Genomic DNA, 18,465 nt, shown 5'->3' with positions numbered 1-18,465 from the left:
CCGGGGCAGTTGATGTCGACGGGGTCAGTCCAGTTGGTGGCGCTGTGTTCTGGGGTGGTCTTCAGCAGCAGGGCGGGCAGAGCCTCTCTCTGCCGGCAGTCGGGGAAGCTGGAGTACTGCTGGTAGAGCTCGTGGTGCAGGGAGCAGCTGGCAGGGATGGGGCGGCAGAACACCTCAGCCCGGGGCGGGTCTGGAAGGGACCAGGGCAGGTTTGTTAGCATGTCTGTAGACTGATGAACTGATTTATTAAATGATTTTACTTTTATTTGACCCTCTTTTGTCCCTCGCACAATATATATATATTTTTTTTCAAGAGAAACCTGTCCAAGATGGGTGGCAGCACATGAACTTACAACGAAAAAAATATATAATAATGCAGCACAGCAAAATAATAGTACGGGTACTAGTTTAAACTGCAACGATTCAGCTTGCAGCTTGCCTCCGTTTTACACTAGAAACCAATTCCGTGACAGTGAGAAGGTCCTCCGTTTGCAGGCTATCCCAGGCAGGGGGCTGACCGCTCAGATGCTAGCGGGGCTTAAACTGCACTGGGCCGGCCCACACTCTGAGGACATGTAATAGGAAACAAGGAGCAGGGCAGCGTCCTACCCTTGAGGTTCTCCTTCAGAAGCAGGGGGATGGGACACTTGTTGTGGATGAGCATGCGCGGGCACGGGTCCTCGTTCAGGCTGAGGTACGTCACCCCGAGGTGCTCCTGGTACGTCATCACCAAAGCCCTGAGACAAACACAAAAATAAATAGATTACACACACACACACACGCACACAGAGACCGTTGCATTACATCAGCCCCAGAGCGAGCACGTTGTAATCAACACCAATATGTCACCAATACGTCTCTCGGCCCTCAAGGGGCGTCCACTGGGCAGAACCATAATTGAACACAGGCATTGCATCTGTGTGTGTTTTGCCTTTTAAAACTCCTGAGAATGTGTGTGTGCGTGATTTGGTTCCTACGTGACACACGCGTTCATGTCGACGGACACACACACACACACACACACACACACACACACACACACAGGGACACTTACACACACACACACACACACACACACACACACACACACACACACACACACACACACACACACACACACACACACACACACACACACACACACACACTCGCACATGCACAGATGCACACACACTGAAGCACAGCTGGCCAATCAAAGAACAAAAGTATGTATCTGTGAAGGAAGCCATGATATAAAAATCCCTTTGCTCTCGGGCCCTAATTACGCACACTCTCTGTGTTCCCTGTAATGGGGAAGCTGTCCAAACAGAGTCCTGAAAGAGCTTTGTAGTGGGGCCACCCCAGATGAAGACCGGCACAGAGGAAAAAGAGAAAGACAGAAGTAGACGCAGTGGGAGACGAAGAGGAAGGGAGGAAAAAAAATAAAAAAAAAGAGGACCGTTTGGAGGACAACGAGATGGAAGACAGGGAGCGAGTGAGAATGGGAGCCCCGCGGTGGAAACGATGAGGGCATTGCTCTCCCTGTGCTCTGTGGCTCTACGTTGAACCGCTGACTCCACTGTGTGTCGCCGCCGGGCCCTGAGCCGCATTGACAGTAAGCACGATGCAGCGTTCACTAAGTGCGCCGGCACTCCACGTCTACACACCGAGGTTGCTGCTTTACCGTGGCATCAGTGCGGAGGACGCGCAGTTTGCGCACACTGCCTGCAGAGCTAAACACACGTGACAGATCGCTGTATGAACTGAGTGCGAGAGAGCGTCATTTTTCGTTGACCCATGGCGACATTAGAGGTTTAAGGGGTGAGGGGGTGTGTGTGTGGGTGGGGTGGGGTCTGTGTCCTGGCTCCTACCTCCCTGTCAGATTCATAGATGATGGAGGACCGGCTTTACCCACCTGCTGATCAGACCCCCTCCTCCAGGGACGGCCTCTCCCGGAACGGAGATGCTCTGCCTGGGGAAGTCTGCTCGGATCAGTGCCGGGAGGCTCCATGGGGCCCCGGCCCCGGCGTTGAGGGCTCTGGGATCCAGGCTGAAGAGCATGTGTTTGAGGGGCAGAGGGGAGCCCACCTCCCCTTGAGGGCCGTCGGGGAGCTGGTCCCAGCAGGGCACCGAGCAGGGCGTGGCCGGTCCGCCCCCCACCATGGGGGGGAGGGTGAACCCGGAAGAGTCCGGGAGATCGAGGGCCTGGAGGAGAGGGAGCATAGCGGACACACACACACACACACACACACACACACACACACACACACACACACACACAGATTAGAGAAACACAGAATGAGAGGGGAGGAACTGAGAGGAGGTGAGAAGAGAGGGAGGAGGAGAAGGGAAAGGTGCACAGTGTGGAGGAGTACAATAGAAACAAGGAAGAGGAAGAGTTGAGAGTAGAATAGGAAGAGAAAAAGTCACGGATGATAGATAGAGAGGAGAGAGAGTAAAGACAAGCATCGGACGGAGCAGATCAGAATCAAAAGAGAAAAAAAATGAGGCAAATGAGAAATGAGACTGAATACATCAAATGGAGAAGATACAAGATGGATCCGGCATGATTAAGAGGCAAAATAGTAATAAGAAGAAGATGAAGAAGAAGAAGAGGAACAACAACAACCACCACACCAAGCTGAAGGATGGGACAAAACGAGATACAGTGCAGTCTCGTGCCCGGCGAGCCCAGCGCTAGATGAGTAGCAGAGGAGCCCTGCTGTGTTGGTTTAGCAGCCAGTGAGCAGCGAGGGCTGCGGGCCTAGGCCCTGAACATGATGATTAACCCCCGACTACAAAAGACATTCCTGCCCTTGTTTGCGGCGGGTGTTATTGTTAAGCCCATTGCCAGCTCTCTTTTCCTTTTTCCCTCCCTTAAAGGTTTCTCAGTCAATTAGTGGTGACTGGCAGGCGATGCCATCTCCCTTCAAGAGGATCTTGGGAACGGATGAATGATGTCACCGCGACTCTGCCGCCACTGCCTTTGGGGACGCGCAGATGAAAGCGACAGAAGGGTGGAGGGGAAACCTGCATCCAATTCTGGGTGTTTGTCTAATGTCTCCATGAAGTGCCATGGCCACATGGTGAGAGCCATGATGATGAGGAGAGGGAGGGCGGGAGGGAGGGAGGGAGGGAGAGAGAGAGAGAGAGAAGGTGGGGGGAGCTACTTGATCTGATGGTAAAACGGCTTGATATATCCTTGCACTGTGTGTGTATGCATGTGTACGTGCGTGTGTGTATGTATGTGTGTGTGTGCTCCCCTTAGTTCAGAGACTCCAGCTGTCTGGGAGAGACACACAAAACACACACAGGCATTTATTCTCTTATCCAACTCAGATGTTGAGTTTATTTGTTGTAGATTATTACATATGTGGTATTATTTCTTTTTCCCCCCTCGTCTTTTATCTTTTTTGATTCCTTGCTTGCCAAATAAACCCAGCAGAATTAGACCCGGAAATATGCAGGGGAACACACAATTCACTGAATCTGGCAGTCTGAGCCAGGGTATAACTTTAGCCTGATGTGAAAATAAATGTGTTCTCTCTGTGAAACAAAGTGTACGTGCAGCACAGGCTGCACCCATACATGATTTTGGTACAATCTTCAGACAGCGTGTGATTGTGTGTTTGTGCACATGTGTGTGTGTGTGTGTGTGTGTGTGTGTAACTGTTTTTTGGGGGCGAGGGCATGGGCATGGTATGTGTGTGTGTACCTGGTCTTTCGAGGCGAGGTGTGGTTGGTACATACATGATTGGTACAATCTTCAGACAGTGTGTGTGTGTGATTGGGTATGCTATGTGTGTGTGTGTGTGTGTGTGTGTGTGTGTGTGTGTGTGCGCGTGCGTGCGTCCGTGTGTGTATGTATATGTGTTTGTGTGTGTACCTGGTCTGTGGCCGCGAGGGCCTGGTGGGCCAGCAGGGGTCTGTAGTGGATGGTGTGGGCGGTGTTGTTGAGCAGGATGGTACGGTCCTCCACCTGCAGCACCTGGATGCCCTGCCTCACCACCGACGACACGCAGAACTGACACAACTGGGGGTGGGGGTGGAGGAACAACAACGCAGAAGGCAAGTCAGTGAAGGAGATTAGCTGTAAGTTTAAGCGGTACCACTTGAGCACTGGAGTTGATCACAAGCGATACTTGATAATCGCTGTATTGAATTGCACGAGCAAGGATATTTCTCGCTTCCTCGTAGTTAATCCCCACTAGTAAGTAAATGAGGAGCAGATTCATTGTAAATCTCACTGTACAAAGGACCACACACCGGCAGCGTTCCACTTTGTTAGAATGATAAATGTAGACGTGTCAGTAATGACATATCCGTTATTCAGTCACAAACGTCGCCCTTGGGGACAATAAAGTATGACAATAAAGTATGTAAAGTATGTTTAAGTTTGTGATTTGTTTTTATATCCATTTCACATGGCAATTTCTAATTACGTCTATTTCAAAACACCAAACAACAAATCTTGTAGCTTAGCTTACAGGGTTGCCAACTCTCACGCTTTCAGCATCAATCTCACTCTCTCACGCACAAGAGATATAACGCCAAATAGCCCAAAAATAATAATAAACTTTTTTCCGTCCATTCACTGTTGATCACTCACTACTAGACCACAGAATATACAGGAAACATGCTTGTTAGATCTATCTATCTATCCATCTATTCAGACCTACTGCATTGACTGCAGTGCAGGCTGATCTACAACGTCATCCGTGCACCTTTCGCTGTTGCCGCTCCCTTGCATCTTTTAGTTGTGTGTGAAACGTTTTGAGTGAAAGACACGCGTTTGGGAAGAAGAAAAAAGTCTTGGTTAAGGTCTGAGAGCACCTCAAATTAGTGCTCTCATTTTAAAATAACAATGTTACGTTTGTTTTATTACTGTTGTTTTTATAAAGCAATTAATGCAGATACTCCGCTATTTGGTTTCATTTACTTACTCAACACTTAACCTAAAATTACAGCCAGGGTATCAAAATGAAGAGAGAAATATGGCAAAAAGATACCTCAAAGAGCTTTTCAGAGAACTTCTCTTAAATGGCATTATCCTTTCCAAAAACTCTTCCAGTCTCTCTCCCTCCCTCCTTCCATGTCTCGTGTCTCTCTGCCTCACTGTGTGGACTGTGGACCTTGTTGGAATTCAACTAGAAATTGTTGGTTTAGTGTTACTTAGCCTATATTTTATTTATATTACAAGTGCCTTTCGAGCTAAACACGGAAAGAACAAGTCAATATAGGCATCAGTTTACTGAATCTCTTGGCTTCTATAGGCTATATTTTAATTAGGATATAGTATTTTAATTCTGATTTAACATTAATTACATGTTGTTACTTTTCAATATCAGTCATTAGGCTAAATAAAGTCACGTTTGGCAATGAGCGGGGTCCAAGTAACCTATTCTCGCAATATAGACCCTAAAGGTTTTCTCATGGTTTGACAGCCCTCCTCAAAACAAAATTACAAGGTTTTCTTAATGTAGTCTAGGCTATCAACCAATAACCAATTAATAAACTAATTAAAGGCCATGACACACTGTCCACCACTGTTACCTAAATTAAATTCTTTCTGGGTCAGACTGGGAATAAATTCTGAGGTCTTGGTTAAATACATATCAATGGCAGCAGGTATCAGTATACAGCTGTGTTTCCATGTCAATGCATGATTAAATGCATGATTAAAAAATATCTAAACACATTTTGAATGTCCTATGTCAACAACAGCTAATGGCTTTTATATAAGCCTTCCTTCAATTTGTTTATACTAAGTAAACAAGGACTTTTTGTTTTGTAAAAAAAATTGGGTTATGGTTATCAAAAATGTTCGCCGCACGCCCACTGACATTTTGCAGTCTCACTCCAGCCAAAGTCCCAAAGTTGGCAACCCTGAGCTTAGCTTAGTTTAGCATTGGTCCACGGCCTTCACCTTCTGCCGTCCGGGGAGGGCTCCCAGGGGGATGTCAGCCTCCACGCAGCCCTCCTCGTCCAGGGTCAACATCTCGCTGCCGCTGTCCTCCTTCCAGCGCGGGGAGGTCTGCTCGTGGACCAGCTTCAGCGCCCTGGACTTGTGGACCGTGTTGGTGTGGGCCCAGTAGATCCCCACCTGGAAGGCCTGCTAGAAGACGGCAAACGCAGAGAGGTCCAAAATGACACCGTGAACGACGTGAGGGTGCACTTACTCACACTCACTTTCACTACAAAGACAAGACTCAACAAACACAAAGCAGCTGTTCCTATGCATGAGCCGTGCTCCTGACTCTGACCGGCTCGATTCGATTGAAAAGGAGGTCACTGATAACAACCCTGTTGATGATCGATGACATGGTAACAAGGGACCATTCACTGTGGGCTGGACTGCAGCATGTCACAAGGGCTCTCTATCGTCCCAGCCAACCACTTCATCCATCTATCCATTGTTTCATTGGTGATACCAGGACATCTTGAGAGGACTCAAGAGAGTTGCAGTGCTGTGAAACTCTAAATCAACCTAAATACTCTGGGCCAATGAAAACTTTGTTCAGCCACGTCTCGCATGAGAAACACTGCAGCAGTTTCAAACACAATACACCCTATACCCCTATACCCCTCTGGCCTTCCCACACAGAGTCCAGGGAGAGTGGAGGGTAGGGCCCGGGCCGTCCACCCACCTGGAAGTTGGGCGGTACGATGACCTTGCCAGCGGGGATCTGCAGCACGATGGTCTCCCCCTCAAACAGCCACAGGTCCCAGCGGGAGTGGTTGGCCAGCAGGGCCCAGGGCAGCAGCTCCACCAGCAGGGTGTTCAGGCCCCCCTTCCAGCAGGACAGCTTGACCTGCATGGGGCTGTCCCACTGGGCCACAGGCTCCAGGACACTCCTGCAGGGGGAAACACACAGACCCTTAGTGGCAATAGTTCAATGAGTCAATAGGAAGAAGAGCCAAGAACTATGTAAGACAAGGCCTAATAAAAACCATTAAAGCCGCTGGGAAGGGAAGTCTTGCATTCACAGATCTGTGATTGACAGGCAAGATGGATTCCTCTAACCAATCAGGGAAGAGAGGCCCTGATTGATAAGAAATAAGCAGGGAGTGGTCAAAAATCAAAATAGTCTCAGAGGCGCGAGAGACACACTTATAACTGACAGAAGGCTATGGCGTTTCTAACAACCTGCACTGAAATGCAAAATCTTACCTCCAGCACCGTATAAGGTTTTTTTATATAATAATCTTGATGTTCCCCTCGGAACAGCCAACTTCAGCCATTGCTACTGTCAATATGAGTGCTGACATACAAGACAATAGCAAGACAACCAGTCAGACAGAGGAGAAGGCACTCTGCGCTGGACCGTCATGTGGTGAGCTCTTAGATCATCAAGGCTCTGAACACAGTCCAAAACATATTACTATAAATACATAATACCCTAAAACCCACTTGTAGTGCTGTAATGCTACAAGACCACATGGCTGTGTTGGCGAACAAACCTTCCACACTACCACAAGATTAAAGGCGTTGTAATTTCTCTCGGTTTGTGCTGTCCTTTGTCTAAGGGTATGCCAAACAGAAAAAAAAGAAAACCGAGCATTTGACAATCATAAAAGGGCATTTAAATGTAATGTAGATAAACAGCGCTTTTCCCACATCAGTCACGCTCCACTGACCATTAACACAGTGGAAACCTCCTGCGAAACCACACATACACAGACAGCAACTGTTTGCAAACAACTGATGCCGATCCAAACAGCTGTGGACCGGGCATCTTGGCGAGAAGGCTCCGTTGGTACATGGGCAGAGAAATCCTAAACAGGGACACTTTTTCATGTGCCCACCGACTGCTACCACAGGCGTTTCATGGCCGTAGCGGTCTCTGTGACTCCTAAACAGAGCAGGGCGCCACAGAATCAGAGGGAGACAAACAGTTCACTCAGCCCGGAGGTTCAAAGTCACCATGCCCGGCCTCCTCCGCCCTGGGGGGCACTCATCTCCTACCTAGCCAAGCCTTCCGGCCCTGTAGTGCACATCATCGCCCGGACAACATAACCCTTCACAGTGCCTGGGGTGGTTCCCCGCCGCTTTATGACAGCATGCAAGGGCATGTAGAGCATGCATGTAGAGCATGACACACACAGAGTGTGTGTGTGTCTCTGAGTCTGTGTGTGTGTGTGTGTGTGTGTGTGTGTGTGTGTGTGTGTGTGTGTGTGTGTGTGTGTGTGTGTGTGTGTGTGTGTGCGTCTGTGTGTGTGTATGTGTGTGAGAGTGTGTGTGTGTTCATGACCTCAGGGTTAAGGGCCCAGCATAGGGCAGGGCTCATAAATCACATTACGGAGCTAATTGAGAGAAATATGGTGGGCAGCTTCTGGCAGGGCCTGCCAAGACTGGGATGCTGGTCCTCAGGGGCATTCTAACACGCCCGCATGCACACCCATGCAAACTCACATACTCACATGCACACACAGACGCATCTTTCCCTCCTACCAGCATAAGATATTTGTTCTGTGATCGCTGAGGTGCCCCACTGCCTTGAAACTCCCAACAGAGGGGAATAAAACAACATTGACGCTTTAAACTTCCTCTACCCCTTAAGACACAATATTGACCCATCCCCACCCGATGAGTCCGGGGGATCCTCTGCTCACTCTCTGTCCAAACAACACAGCACCCGCGCGTTGAAAGGAGACAAAGACAAATATACCAGCTAATACCTCACCTCGTGTCGACCGTCACGAATCACCATGTCCGTTTGAAAGATATTGTTTTGATGTCTAACTCTGTTCTTTGCCTCTTCCTTCATACCAAGTAATATACTTTTTAGTCCTAGGCAAACTGTCAGGTCCCATCACGGAGGACGGGCCTTGGCCTTGGGCTGGTGTTTTAATGCGCCAACATCACTGGCTGGAGAGGGAGGTCTGACTGACAGACAAACCCAGCACAAAACCACCACATATCAACCATCCACTGGGACCAGCCCTCAGTGTGTGTGTGTGTGTGTGTTTGTGAGAGTGTGTGTGTGATTGTGTTTAAAAGACCACTATGCATGTATGAAATATCAAGGTAGGCCACATGTGTAGCAGAGATGTGGTACATTGTGTGCATGCGATTGAGCACAATATAGTGTGTGTGTGTGTGTGTGTGTGTGTGTGTGTGGGTATGTATTTGCATTCCTTTTGCTGAGGATGTGGGCAAGCATTGTGCTTACTGCTATCAAGATGTGATTGCCTTGTGATAAAAGACATACCCACACACACACACACACACACACACACACACACACTCACACACACATATATACACAAGTCCTCCTTAACACACAAACGAAAGAAAAGCGGGCTTGGGAACCCGGGCCCAGTTCTGAGGAAATGTGAAGCCCTTTGCCATGTGTGAGCATAGAGGACTTTTCTAGTGACAGCCCTAATCTGTGGTCCGCTGGGGACAGCAGGAAGCCTGCTTGTGTATAAGCCTGCAAGGATCTGCCATGTCGCAGCGTTGCGCTTTCATTATGTGAACAAAGAGACAGCAATTAAAGAGAGGCCTCTGGTATAAAAGCCCCGTCTTGAACAATTCTGGATTCTTTTGACGAGGGGGTGAGTGTCATTTGAAATAATTTAATGCTTGCTTCAAGATTTATTAAAAACATCTATTGGCAACGCACACTGAGTTGGGGAGGGGGAAATCACATTGAAGTCTAAACATGAGGCTGAACAGAACATCATAGCGCATCCTCAGAGACAAGCTTGTGGCGCTTTTTGTCTTTCTGATGCGTTCAGAGTTGGCGCCATGTACATGGTCCCCACAATCATGAGCAAACCTCTCTCTCCCTGTGTGGCTCGTGAGCAAATGGCGCGCGACCTACCTGACACTGTAGTAGACCATGTTGGAGGTGGGGTTGGAGACCTACCTTTCTGTGTCCTTAGAGATGTAGGGCCAGGGTGTCTCCGCGGTGGACTTGCCGCCATAGAAGTCCTCCAGCACCTTCTGGGGCTTGTCCGTCCCGGCCGCCTTGTTGACGATCTGCTTGATGAGGCCGGTGGAGATGGGCACGGCATAGTGGGAGGCGTCGTCCTCTTCCCTGGGGGCGAACACAACCACAACACAACACAGCGGCGTGAACATGACAGTGATGGGGGTTCACGTTGTCTCGTGTACTTTGTGGCCTACAACATGAACGGCGCAAACGTCGGGGTTCTTAAACCGTGGGAGACATCTTGGGACCGTCGGTGACCGTCCGCATTGTTCGTTGGCTGGGAGCGCACCGAGCGACCCCCGGTTCACCTCCTTCCTTCCCCCTGGTCCCCTGAAACCTCAACATTGAGTTGAATCTCTCCCTTTGTTCGGTTCCCCCCGCTGCCTTGCACTTTTTCCTCCCGCGAGTGGTAATTCACCACGGTCACAGTAGAGGCTAAGCAGCAGTCAATAATCCTATTGGGTTGTCGAGCCCCAGACACCGGTCAATTATGGCTTTGAAACAAACAAACTGTCCAAAGTGTCTAATGGCAGCCTGTGTTTGGGCGGCATCCAGTTTCACTTGGCTGAAGGAGACGGGTCCACTCAGCCCCCCGGGTGGGAGATTATTAATAGAGCCTATTGTGCTGAACATGGAACGTGAGGGCTTGTTTGGTTACAGGTCTGCTTGAAGAGAAGCAGAAGAGGAACCGTAATCTTTGCATTCGTGTGTGCGTGTGTGTGAGCATTCGGGTGAGTGTGTACGTGCGGGTGTGTGTTCGCATCTGTGTGGTTGTGTGTGTGAAGGGGTTGAAGTGAGGGTACTAGAGGATGCTTCTGGTGGTTATCCTGTTCGGTCATGGAGGGTACATCATATAGAAGAGGAGGATGGAGGGGACAGTTTCTGGTGCAGTCTCTCTCTCTCTCTCTCTCTCTCTCTCTCTCTCTCTCTCTCTCTCTCTCTCTCTCTCTCTCTCTCTCTCTCTCTCTCTCTCTCTCTCTCTCTCTCTCTCTCTCTCTCTCTCTCTCTCTCTCTCTCTCTCTCTCTCTCTCTCTCTCTCTCTCTCTCTCTCTCTCTGTCTCTCTGTCTGTTGTGTTTGGGTTGGACCGCAGACGGCCTCTCTCGCTACCTCGTCCATTAGAGGCCACAGTTATGTGTAATTACAGGAAGGAAAGAGGAGCTGCCGGCCCGCACAGCACCGGGATCAGCTCTGATTGGATCAGCCCCGGAGTCAGGGGATTTGGGGAGCCCCGGAGTCAGGGGATTTGGGGAGAAGGGGACAGGGGGGGGGGGGGGGGTAGAGAATGCCATGTTCCCGACTTCAAGAAAAGGTTTTATGTGAACGTGAGCGAGTGTGGGTAAAGAGACATTTAAAGTAATGGACAGGGTGGTGGCACACTATGTGGAGGAGTGCTTACATGAAGCATGAACACGAAGCGAGGAGGGTTCAGTGGATGATGGGTGAGAGGAGTCAGTGGGGGGGGGGGGGGGGCGGGCGGTGGGCGTTAAGGGCAGAGCAACCGGCCGCTTTTGGTGAGGTCTTTACAGGGGACGGCTCGTAAACACGAGGAGCCTTGCGGTCGACATCCTGAAGAGACGCAGTGGTTAGCAGTCGCCGAGCCGGGCCTTGATGGGTGCGCGAGAAAGAGAGAGAGAGAGAGAGAGAGAGAGAGGAGAGAGAGAGAGAGAGAGAGAGAGAGAGAGAGAGAGATGACGACCTCTCCTACAACAACAGAATACAGAAATATCCCCAGTCACAGCATGTCCGCCGCGGTTGCTTTATGGCAGTCAGCATCAAAACAAACTTTGTGACCAGATATCTAAACACTGGTTAATGAGGCGGGGGGGGATCGCTAGACTCAACCCGCCGTTTCCCTGTTGCTTGTTCCAAACATGGCCAGACACCACCAGAAAGGGGATTTGTCACCAGGGAACGCACGTCAAACACAACACAGATGTACAGTAGAAATATTGGTAAAGATTGTGTGTTTTTGTTTAATATTACCATTTAGAAATTTAGGAGATGCATTTTTCCCCACAACAACTTCAATTCCAGTATAGGGTCTTAAGGAGCAGGTAGGGATAGAGATATTGCTTAAAGATCCTTACATTTTACATTTACACTTGTGAACATTTTGTAACCTGTCCAGCTCAGGAAAAGGCCTTTCTACTGACAAATGTAATCCGTCTTTTACGCGGCCTTGACTCAAAACAAAACACATATTGACGTAAAGCGATGTACCGCGTCACCAGTACAGTCCGACATTAATAACTTTAGAAACCCTAGAAGTTTGCGTGCACAAATCACTGTGAAACTTATTATGTCTCAGATGACCAAACAAAGTGTCCGTAGCGATGGCAAATCAGTTTAAGTCATGAAGAACATTTGTTTTCCATTGAGGGATCTGCAAAGCACAGCGACAGAGAAACAAGGCAGACTGTGTGGGAGCAGGGCGATGCTGGTCCTCTCTACGCTTGTTTGGAGCTTGTGGTGTCTGAGAAGCTTTCCCTGGTGCAAGATGATATGGACAACATGTCTACACGTGGGCACCGTCTGCTATAAAAATGAAATAAATAAAAACCCAAAGAGTACGGAGACCCAATAACAGTCCCTGTGATGTATGCGTGACCGAGTTTGTCGGTGATGAGGCGGTGGGGACTGTCACACTCACACTGGAACGGGCAAACATAGTCTGACCAAGAGAGATCAGGGGCATAGACCACACACAATCATAGGGGTGCGTACGTACATACGGCGCTCATCCACCCACACACACTACCCACATTCCTCTACCATGTACAAACATACCTGACACACACACACGCACCAGGGGCCGGAAACCTGCCATCTGTTAGGCCGCCTATCTAAATTAGGTGGGCCAATCTGCTGGAACGAGTGGTGAATATCAGGGACAGCCAAGATGTCTCCCTTCCCTCTTCTTCTGAAAACATGACTGGATTATACTGAATAACCCCCCACCCCTGATGCTGGCTGAGAGTCATCAGTATGTTGTGTGAGGGAATGTTATCTCTCTCTCTCTCCCTGAAATAAAAACAAAAAAAATGTGTGTCTCCTTCTCTCTCCCTCCCTCCCTCCCTCCCTCCCACCCCCTAGCCAGCCAGCCCTCCCTCCCTCCCAACCACAGACCCCCCCTGGCAGACCCAGGGACAGGCCTCTGGCAGCACGGAGCCAACAGCGGTGGCTGGCTGGTGGGCTGGTGACGCTGTAGGAACCAGAGACTGAGGCCTCCCTCCTCCGCAGTGAGGGTGTCATCTCTTTTAGTGTGAGTGCGGCACCAAAAACAGAAGCGTGGGGCCCCTGATGGCCCCTCAGACGCTGCATAGTGCCAGCAGGGGGGAGCAGCTCCTGTTACCACAGAACATGACCCGTTGTGAGTACGGGAGAAAAAACAGATTTCTGGGAACGGGGCGAGTGACGTTAGAGGGTGTAGCATGGGTTACCGGTAGTGATGGAGTCTGTGCTTTGCTTGGGAAAGTAACTGAATTAATTTCCAAAACTATTGGCTCATAAAATATTTCCCCATACCTCAGGGGACAGTGACAGTAATAGTAGGGGGCATATTTAAAGAGAAAAACATATTTTGAAACGTCTACAGACTGGATCTCATTTAGGGATTATACAGTCTTTCACTGGGGTCAGAAGTGATGGATGACTTTGGTTGTTCATGTGTCCCCTTGGTAGCTATATCTGCAATGTCTTAGGGCTTTAGGTCTCTAGAGATACCATGGCAGTCCTGGTATATGTGTTTCTTCATACCACCTGCTACAGAAGAGGAATTGGTGTGTGATGTGTGAATGTTATTTAAAAGGTAATGCAGTTCCTTATTTGGTTCTTTTTGGACAAAGACCATAAATAATTATACATATTTTGTAAAAAAAATTAAAAAACTGTTGGATAGAGTCTGGTGCATTGTGGGTAGAGTAGTTTTCCCTGTTACCTGGCCTGGAAGGTGAGGTGGTGCGTGAGGTCCGCCTCTGTGTTCAGCAGTGGCTCCTGCTGGCCCTGCCCCTGGATCACCTGGCTCTCCTTCAGCCCCAGGCTCCTCTTCTCCATGTGGATGATGACGGGGTCCGGCAGGTGGCTCCGCATCACGAACAACGGGCTGAACACCACCTGAGACCATGGGCAGAGGGGGACACTCAGAGCCCACATGGCAGAAATTACACACAGGTTCACACACGGACCACTGTGTGAACCTGTGCTTTATAGTAGTACCCAAAACCTCACAGTATCTATAAAGAAACATGTACCAGCGTCTGGAGGGCTGGACCTTTGAATTGATCCCCTGGCATCGCTGATGTGTTTATTTAATATCTTTTGGATCAATGTTAGGGTTAGGGTTAGAGGTATAAAGGTGACTCTTCCTTAGACACGGTGGAACTCTGATTCTCTGCAAAGCTTTGTGTGAGCATGGTTTTTCTTAGGCCTTTGTTTGTGTAGGTAATTAATAACACATTGTTCTCGTTACCTAGTGGAAGCAGTAGATGCCTATGTGTAAATATACACTAGTGTAATTGCACACTGGGGTAGATTTAATCACTGCGGGTGTTAATTCCTGGACTGGCGTTGCAGCTGCCGTAGCCAAACACAATAATAACAGGTTTCAAAACAAAACCTCAACTTAATGTCTAAATGTGGAAATGGGCTTGGAGCAGACTTAATGAACTGTAATGTTGAGCTGCACCACACCATGGTGCATGTGCACATGAGCAGTGTGTTTGTGTGTGAATGTAGGTGTGGCTTGTGTGCGTGCGTTTGTGTGTATGTGTATGTGTGCGTGAGTGCATGCGTGGGCCTGTGTGTGTGTGTGTGTGTGTGTGTGTGTGTGACACTCACCACTCTCTGTTGCAGAGGAGAATGTGGTTCGATGGTGATGAGGGTGCACCACACATAGAGCAGAGACCCACTGGAGCATGGCACCTGGACGTAAGGACACAGACATTATTCACCGTTGTAGGGGGTCGCCAACATGTCTTTTCAAGGGTGCTCTCTTCTGCCCTTTTAATGCTCACATGGCAATAAATGGCCATGGTTCACATGAGGTCAACAAGCTGGTCTCCGTGTGTCGTGCGTGTCTGTGTTTCGGTGTGTGTTGCTGTGCATGTGTGTCTGTGTGTGTGTCTTTGTTTGGTTGTGCGTATGTGTGTGTGTGTCTGTGTGTGTGTGTATGGGGGGGGGGCTCGGATGTTACAGAGAAACAATGACAAATGTGCTTGGCCTGTGTTTTGTTTTAACAACACAATATTCACAGTCTTCATGTGATTGGATAAAAGCGTTCGAGACTAATTCCATTCCGTTCCAGCAAGAAGCAAAGGCTTGAGCATGCTGGCCCACCCTAAAGGACATCAGGCCCCTAATGTGTCCCTAGTGTCCCCTGTTGAGCTCCTCTGTGTGAAAGCCTTGCCCCTGACAATGTGGGCCAATGCGCTATGAGTGCATTAACAAGAGAGCAGGGATGTGGGCAGAGAGAGAGCGAAGGGCACGGCGATGATGATGCTGACAGGATGCGAATGGAGAGAGTAAACACTGAGATCCGTCATGTTTCTGGCTCAGACTAAGACATAAAGAAAAAGGGAGGGATGCATATCTTCGGGTCAAGGAGGTATTATATACGGGCAGATGTTAACTGGCTGGCACGGTAGTGCGGCTGTGATTCGATCCACTATAAACAAACTCATTCATGGAGGGAAGGTTACAGTGACCCGCTGGCTCTCCAGTGGGTCCTCAGCCAGCGAAGAGGAGGAGGAGGAGGACGATGAGATAGGAAAAGATAGAAGATGCCGATAGAGAGAAGGGGAGGTCGAGGGAGGGAGAGACAGAAGGTATCGAGAAGGAGAGTGTATGGGTGGGAGAGATATATGTAGTGTGGATGACGGGCCAGAGATAGAGAGAGAAGGTAAAGATTGATGTGGAGAGAGCGAGAGATAGAGAGAGAGATAGAGAGATCTGAAGAAGCGGCTACTAGTTATGACATCGCTCTCGTTCTGAGCTAATCCTTATGGGTGATGAACGGCTGCTCAGAGGGGAGAGAGGAGAGAGGAGAGAGCGGGCGGTAGGTTCCAACTGAAGAAGGAGATGATTCAAACACATAAAGGGAAGCTGCAGCAGCATCATCTCATGCAATATAATATACACTTCCAGCTACCGCCCTCAGGTCAAAGGTTCAGAGTATCTTTCGCAGATAAAAACATCTATAAAGATTTGTTGCCATAAAATATTTTTATCGCTAAGGACAACACTTTTGGGAGCCAGCCTGGTACCCCTCTGTATTTTATATACATTATTAAACCCTGATTCAATCCTTCCCCTCTAGTACATGGTTTAATGTGCCTTGATGTGATGTGTTTTGTTTTTTAATGTATCCATCTTTGGATGGCAGACTTCAGCATATGAAAGTACATATTTTTGCTTTTGCATGGAGAATGAAGACAATTAAGTATTTCTGTTCTATTCTAAAGTGCAGGGAGCAAGTGAGGAGAGCGCGAGATAAAAAGGGATAACTCAGGGGAAGTGAGCGGAACGTGAGCGTGTGTTTGTGCGTGTGTCTGTGTCTCTGTGTGTGTGTGTATGTGTAATCGTTCGGCTGTGTGAAAGTGCCTTCAAAGCCTTCCCCCCACCCCCCCCACCCCAGTGCCCACATATCTCTGTGTGTTTCCTGTCCGGGCCGTGTTGTTATGAGTGCCTGTAAACTGTGTTTTCCAACAGCTCGCCGCTACGACTAGGGGACCGACAGTGGGCCCTTTGAAGGCCCATCTCGTGTGGGGATCTGCATCAGCTCCCTACTGGAGGAGCACCATGGGGGCCCCATCCCCGGGGGGCCCACCCAGGCAGGCAAAGGAGTGGGGGAGGATCCGGTCCCAGTTGGTGGTCCGGTCAGTGCCCTCCAAACATGGACACTGTATTTGCATTGTTAAAAGTGGATGGGTGGGGGGGGGGGGGGGGGGGGGTGAGGGTCACTTTGTGTTTGCAATGTGTGTGGAAGTGCGTGCATATTATGCCTGTCTGGTGCAATTTTGAACCTCGGCTATTTTAGTTTGCTGCTGCTGGACAGTGTGGTGACACGGAAATCCCAAGGACACCACCGCCGTCCACTGTGGCTTGGCACTCTGGGGCCCCGAAGGCATATGGGGCCAATCCAAACACATCCAGATGAAGGGACAGCAACCCAGCAATGTGAATGCGCCCACAGGTGCCTTCGTGACGCATTGAAAACAACAGACATAACAGAGCTTTGCAGGGCTCAGCTGTTGTCCTGTCACTTGTCACCAGTGTTCTGGGCAGGTAATCAGGTGGTCAATTGTTATTGTAGTCTAGGAACGACTCTGTTGTGCTGTACTATAAAGTACAATTCAATTCAATTTTATTTGTATAGCCCTTAATCCCATTACAGTCTCAAAGGGCTTAACAGGCCAAGTATTTATGACACCCCCCCCCCCCCCCCAGTACAGTTTTCTAATTCTGATCCAGTCCAGTTCTTGATTATGCATTAATTAATTAATTATCTACAATATAATCTCATGGCAAGGCGCTGTGGATACAACCGTCTGCTGAGTGACTCAATGCGAACGTGTCCACGCCGGTATGATTAGGTAGGGTGAGTTAGCGTCAGTGTGTCAAGCCACCTACCTGCACCACAGAGCTACTGCTAGCACCGCCTCCTCCACCTCCGGCCCGCTCGCCCTCCCCCGGTCCAGCCTCAGGTCCTGGGACCAGTCGTCGTCGCCGCGGGCCCGGACGCACAGCTCCGTCATCTCGGCATCCTCCAGCACATAGGAGGGCAGCATGGCCCGCGCCTCCAGGCAGTCGCAGTGCTCCCGCACCACCGTCTGCCGTCAGCGCCCACATAGTGCTGCTACACCCCGCAGCTCAATGTCCTGGGACAGGTAGCTGCACATCAGCTGGCGCCCGCAGATGGTGATCTGGAGTGGGGGTCAGGAGGGAGGGAGAGAGAGAGAGACGAACACAGACAGTGAGAAAGACAGAGAGAGAGAGAGAGAGGAGAGAGAGAGGAGAGAGAGAGAGAGAGAGAGAGAGAGAGAGAGAGAGAGAGAGAGAGAGACGAAGACAGACAAACAGTGAGAAAGAGAGAGAGAGAGAGAGAGAGAGAGAGAGAGAGAGAGAGAGAGAGAGAGAGAGAGAGAGAGGAGAGAGAGAGAGACGGAGACAGACAAACAGAGAGAGACCGGGAGAAAGACAAAAAAAGAGAACACTTGCTCAACATTCCCTCACACCACATGATAGGCAGAAAAAAATTTATTCATCTTTGATAATCATTGTCCAAACCACAGTCATCAACGTCTTCTTCTTTAACAAGGTCATCTACAACATGGTCTTCAGAAAACACAACAACAATGACGCAGTCCACAGATGATTAAAAGTCCCTGCTGCTGATACAACAGATCCTCCTGAATGCATCTGATGAGCATCTGGCCGTTACAAGCCTGTTGCTGGGGCCAGACCAATAGTTGAACTTTGTTGTTGAATTATTGCCTTTGGGATTAGCCTCGTACACTCACCCCCACTCACAGATCACCTCTCATCTGAACC

The 18,465-nt window shown here is 49.3% G+C and overlaps 1 protein-coding gene across 1 annotated transcript in view; it reads right to left on the bottom strand.

The window, feature by feature from the left end:
• Nucleotides 1-18,465, bottom strand: part of vps13b (vacuolar protein sorting 13 homolog B) — a 322,396-nt gene that overhangs the window by 14,406 nt on the left and 289,525 nt on the right. Inside the window, 13 exon segments of the mRNA XM_084471728.1 lie at nt 1-190; nt 610-737; nt 1,895-2,184; nt 3,866-4,012; nt 5,906-6,094; nt 6,627-6,834; nt 9,852-10,022; nt 13,856-14,031; nt 14,755-14,838; nt 17,545-17,568; nt 17,571-17,749; nt 17,752-17,770; nt 17,772-17,837. The exon segment at nt 1-190 is cut by the window's left edge and continues 7 nt beyond it. Of these exon segments, the coding sequence (XP_084327854.1) occupies nt 1-190; nt 610-737; nt 1,895-2,184; nt 3,866-4,012; nt 5,906-6,094; nt 6,627-6,834; nt 9,852-10,022; nt 13,856-14,031; nt 14,755-14,838; nt 17,545-17,568; nt 17,571-17,749; nt 17,752-17,770; nt 17,772-17,837 (1,871 nt within the window).

Source organism: Micromesistius poutassou (assembly GCF_964030765.1).
Source record: "Micromesistius poutassou genome assembly, chromosome: 8".
NCBI lineage: Eukaryota > Metazoa > Chordata > Actinopteri > Gadiformes > Gadidae > Micromesistius > Micromesistius poutassou.
Note: the sequence above shows the minus strand (reverse complement) of the source record. Positions and strands in the feature narration are given on the sequence as shown.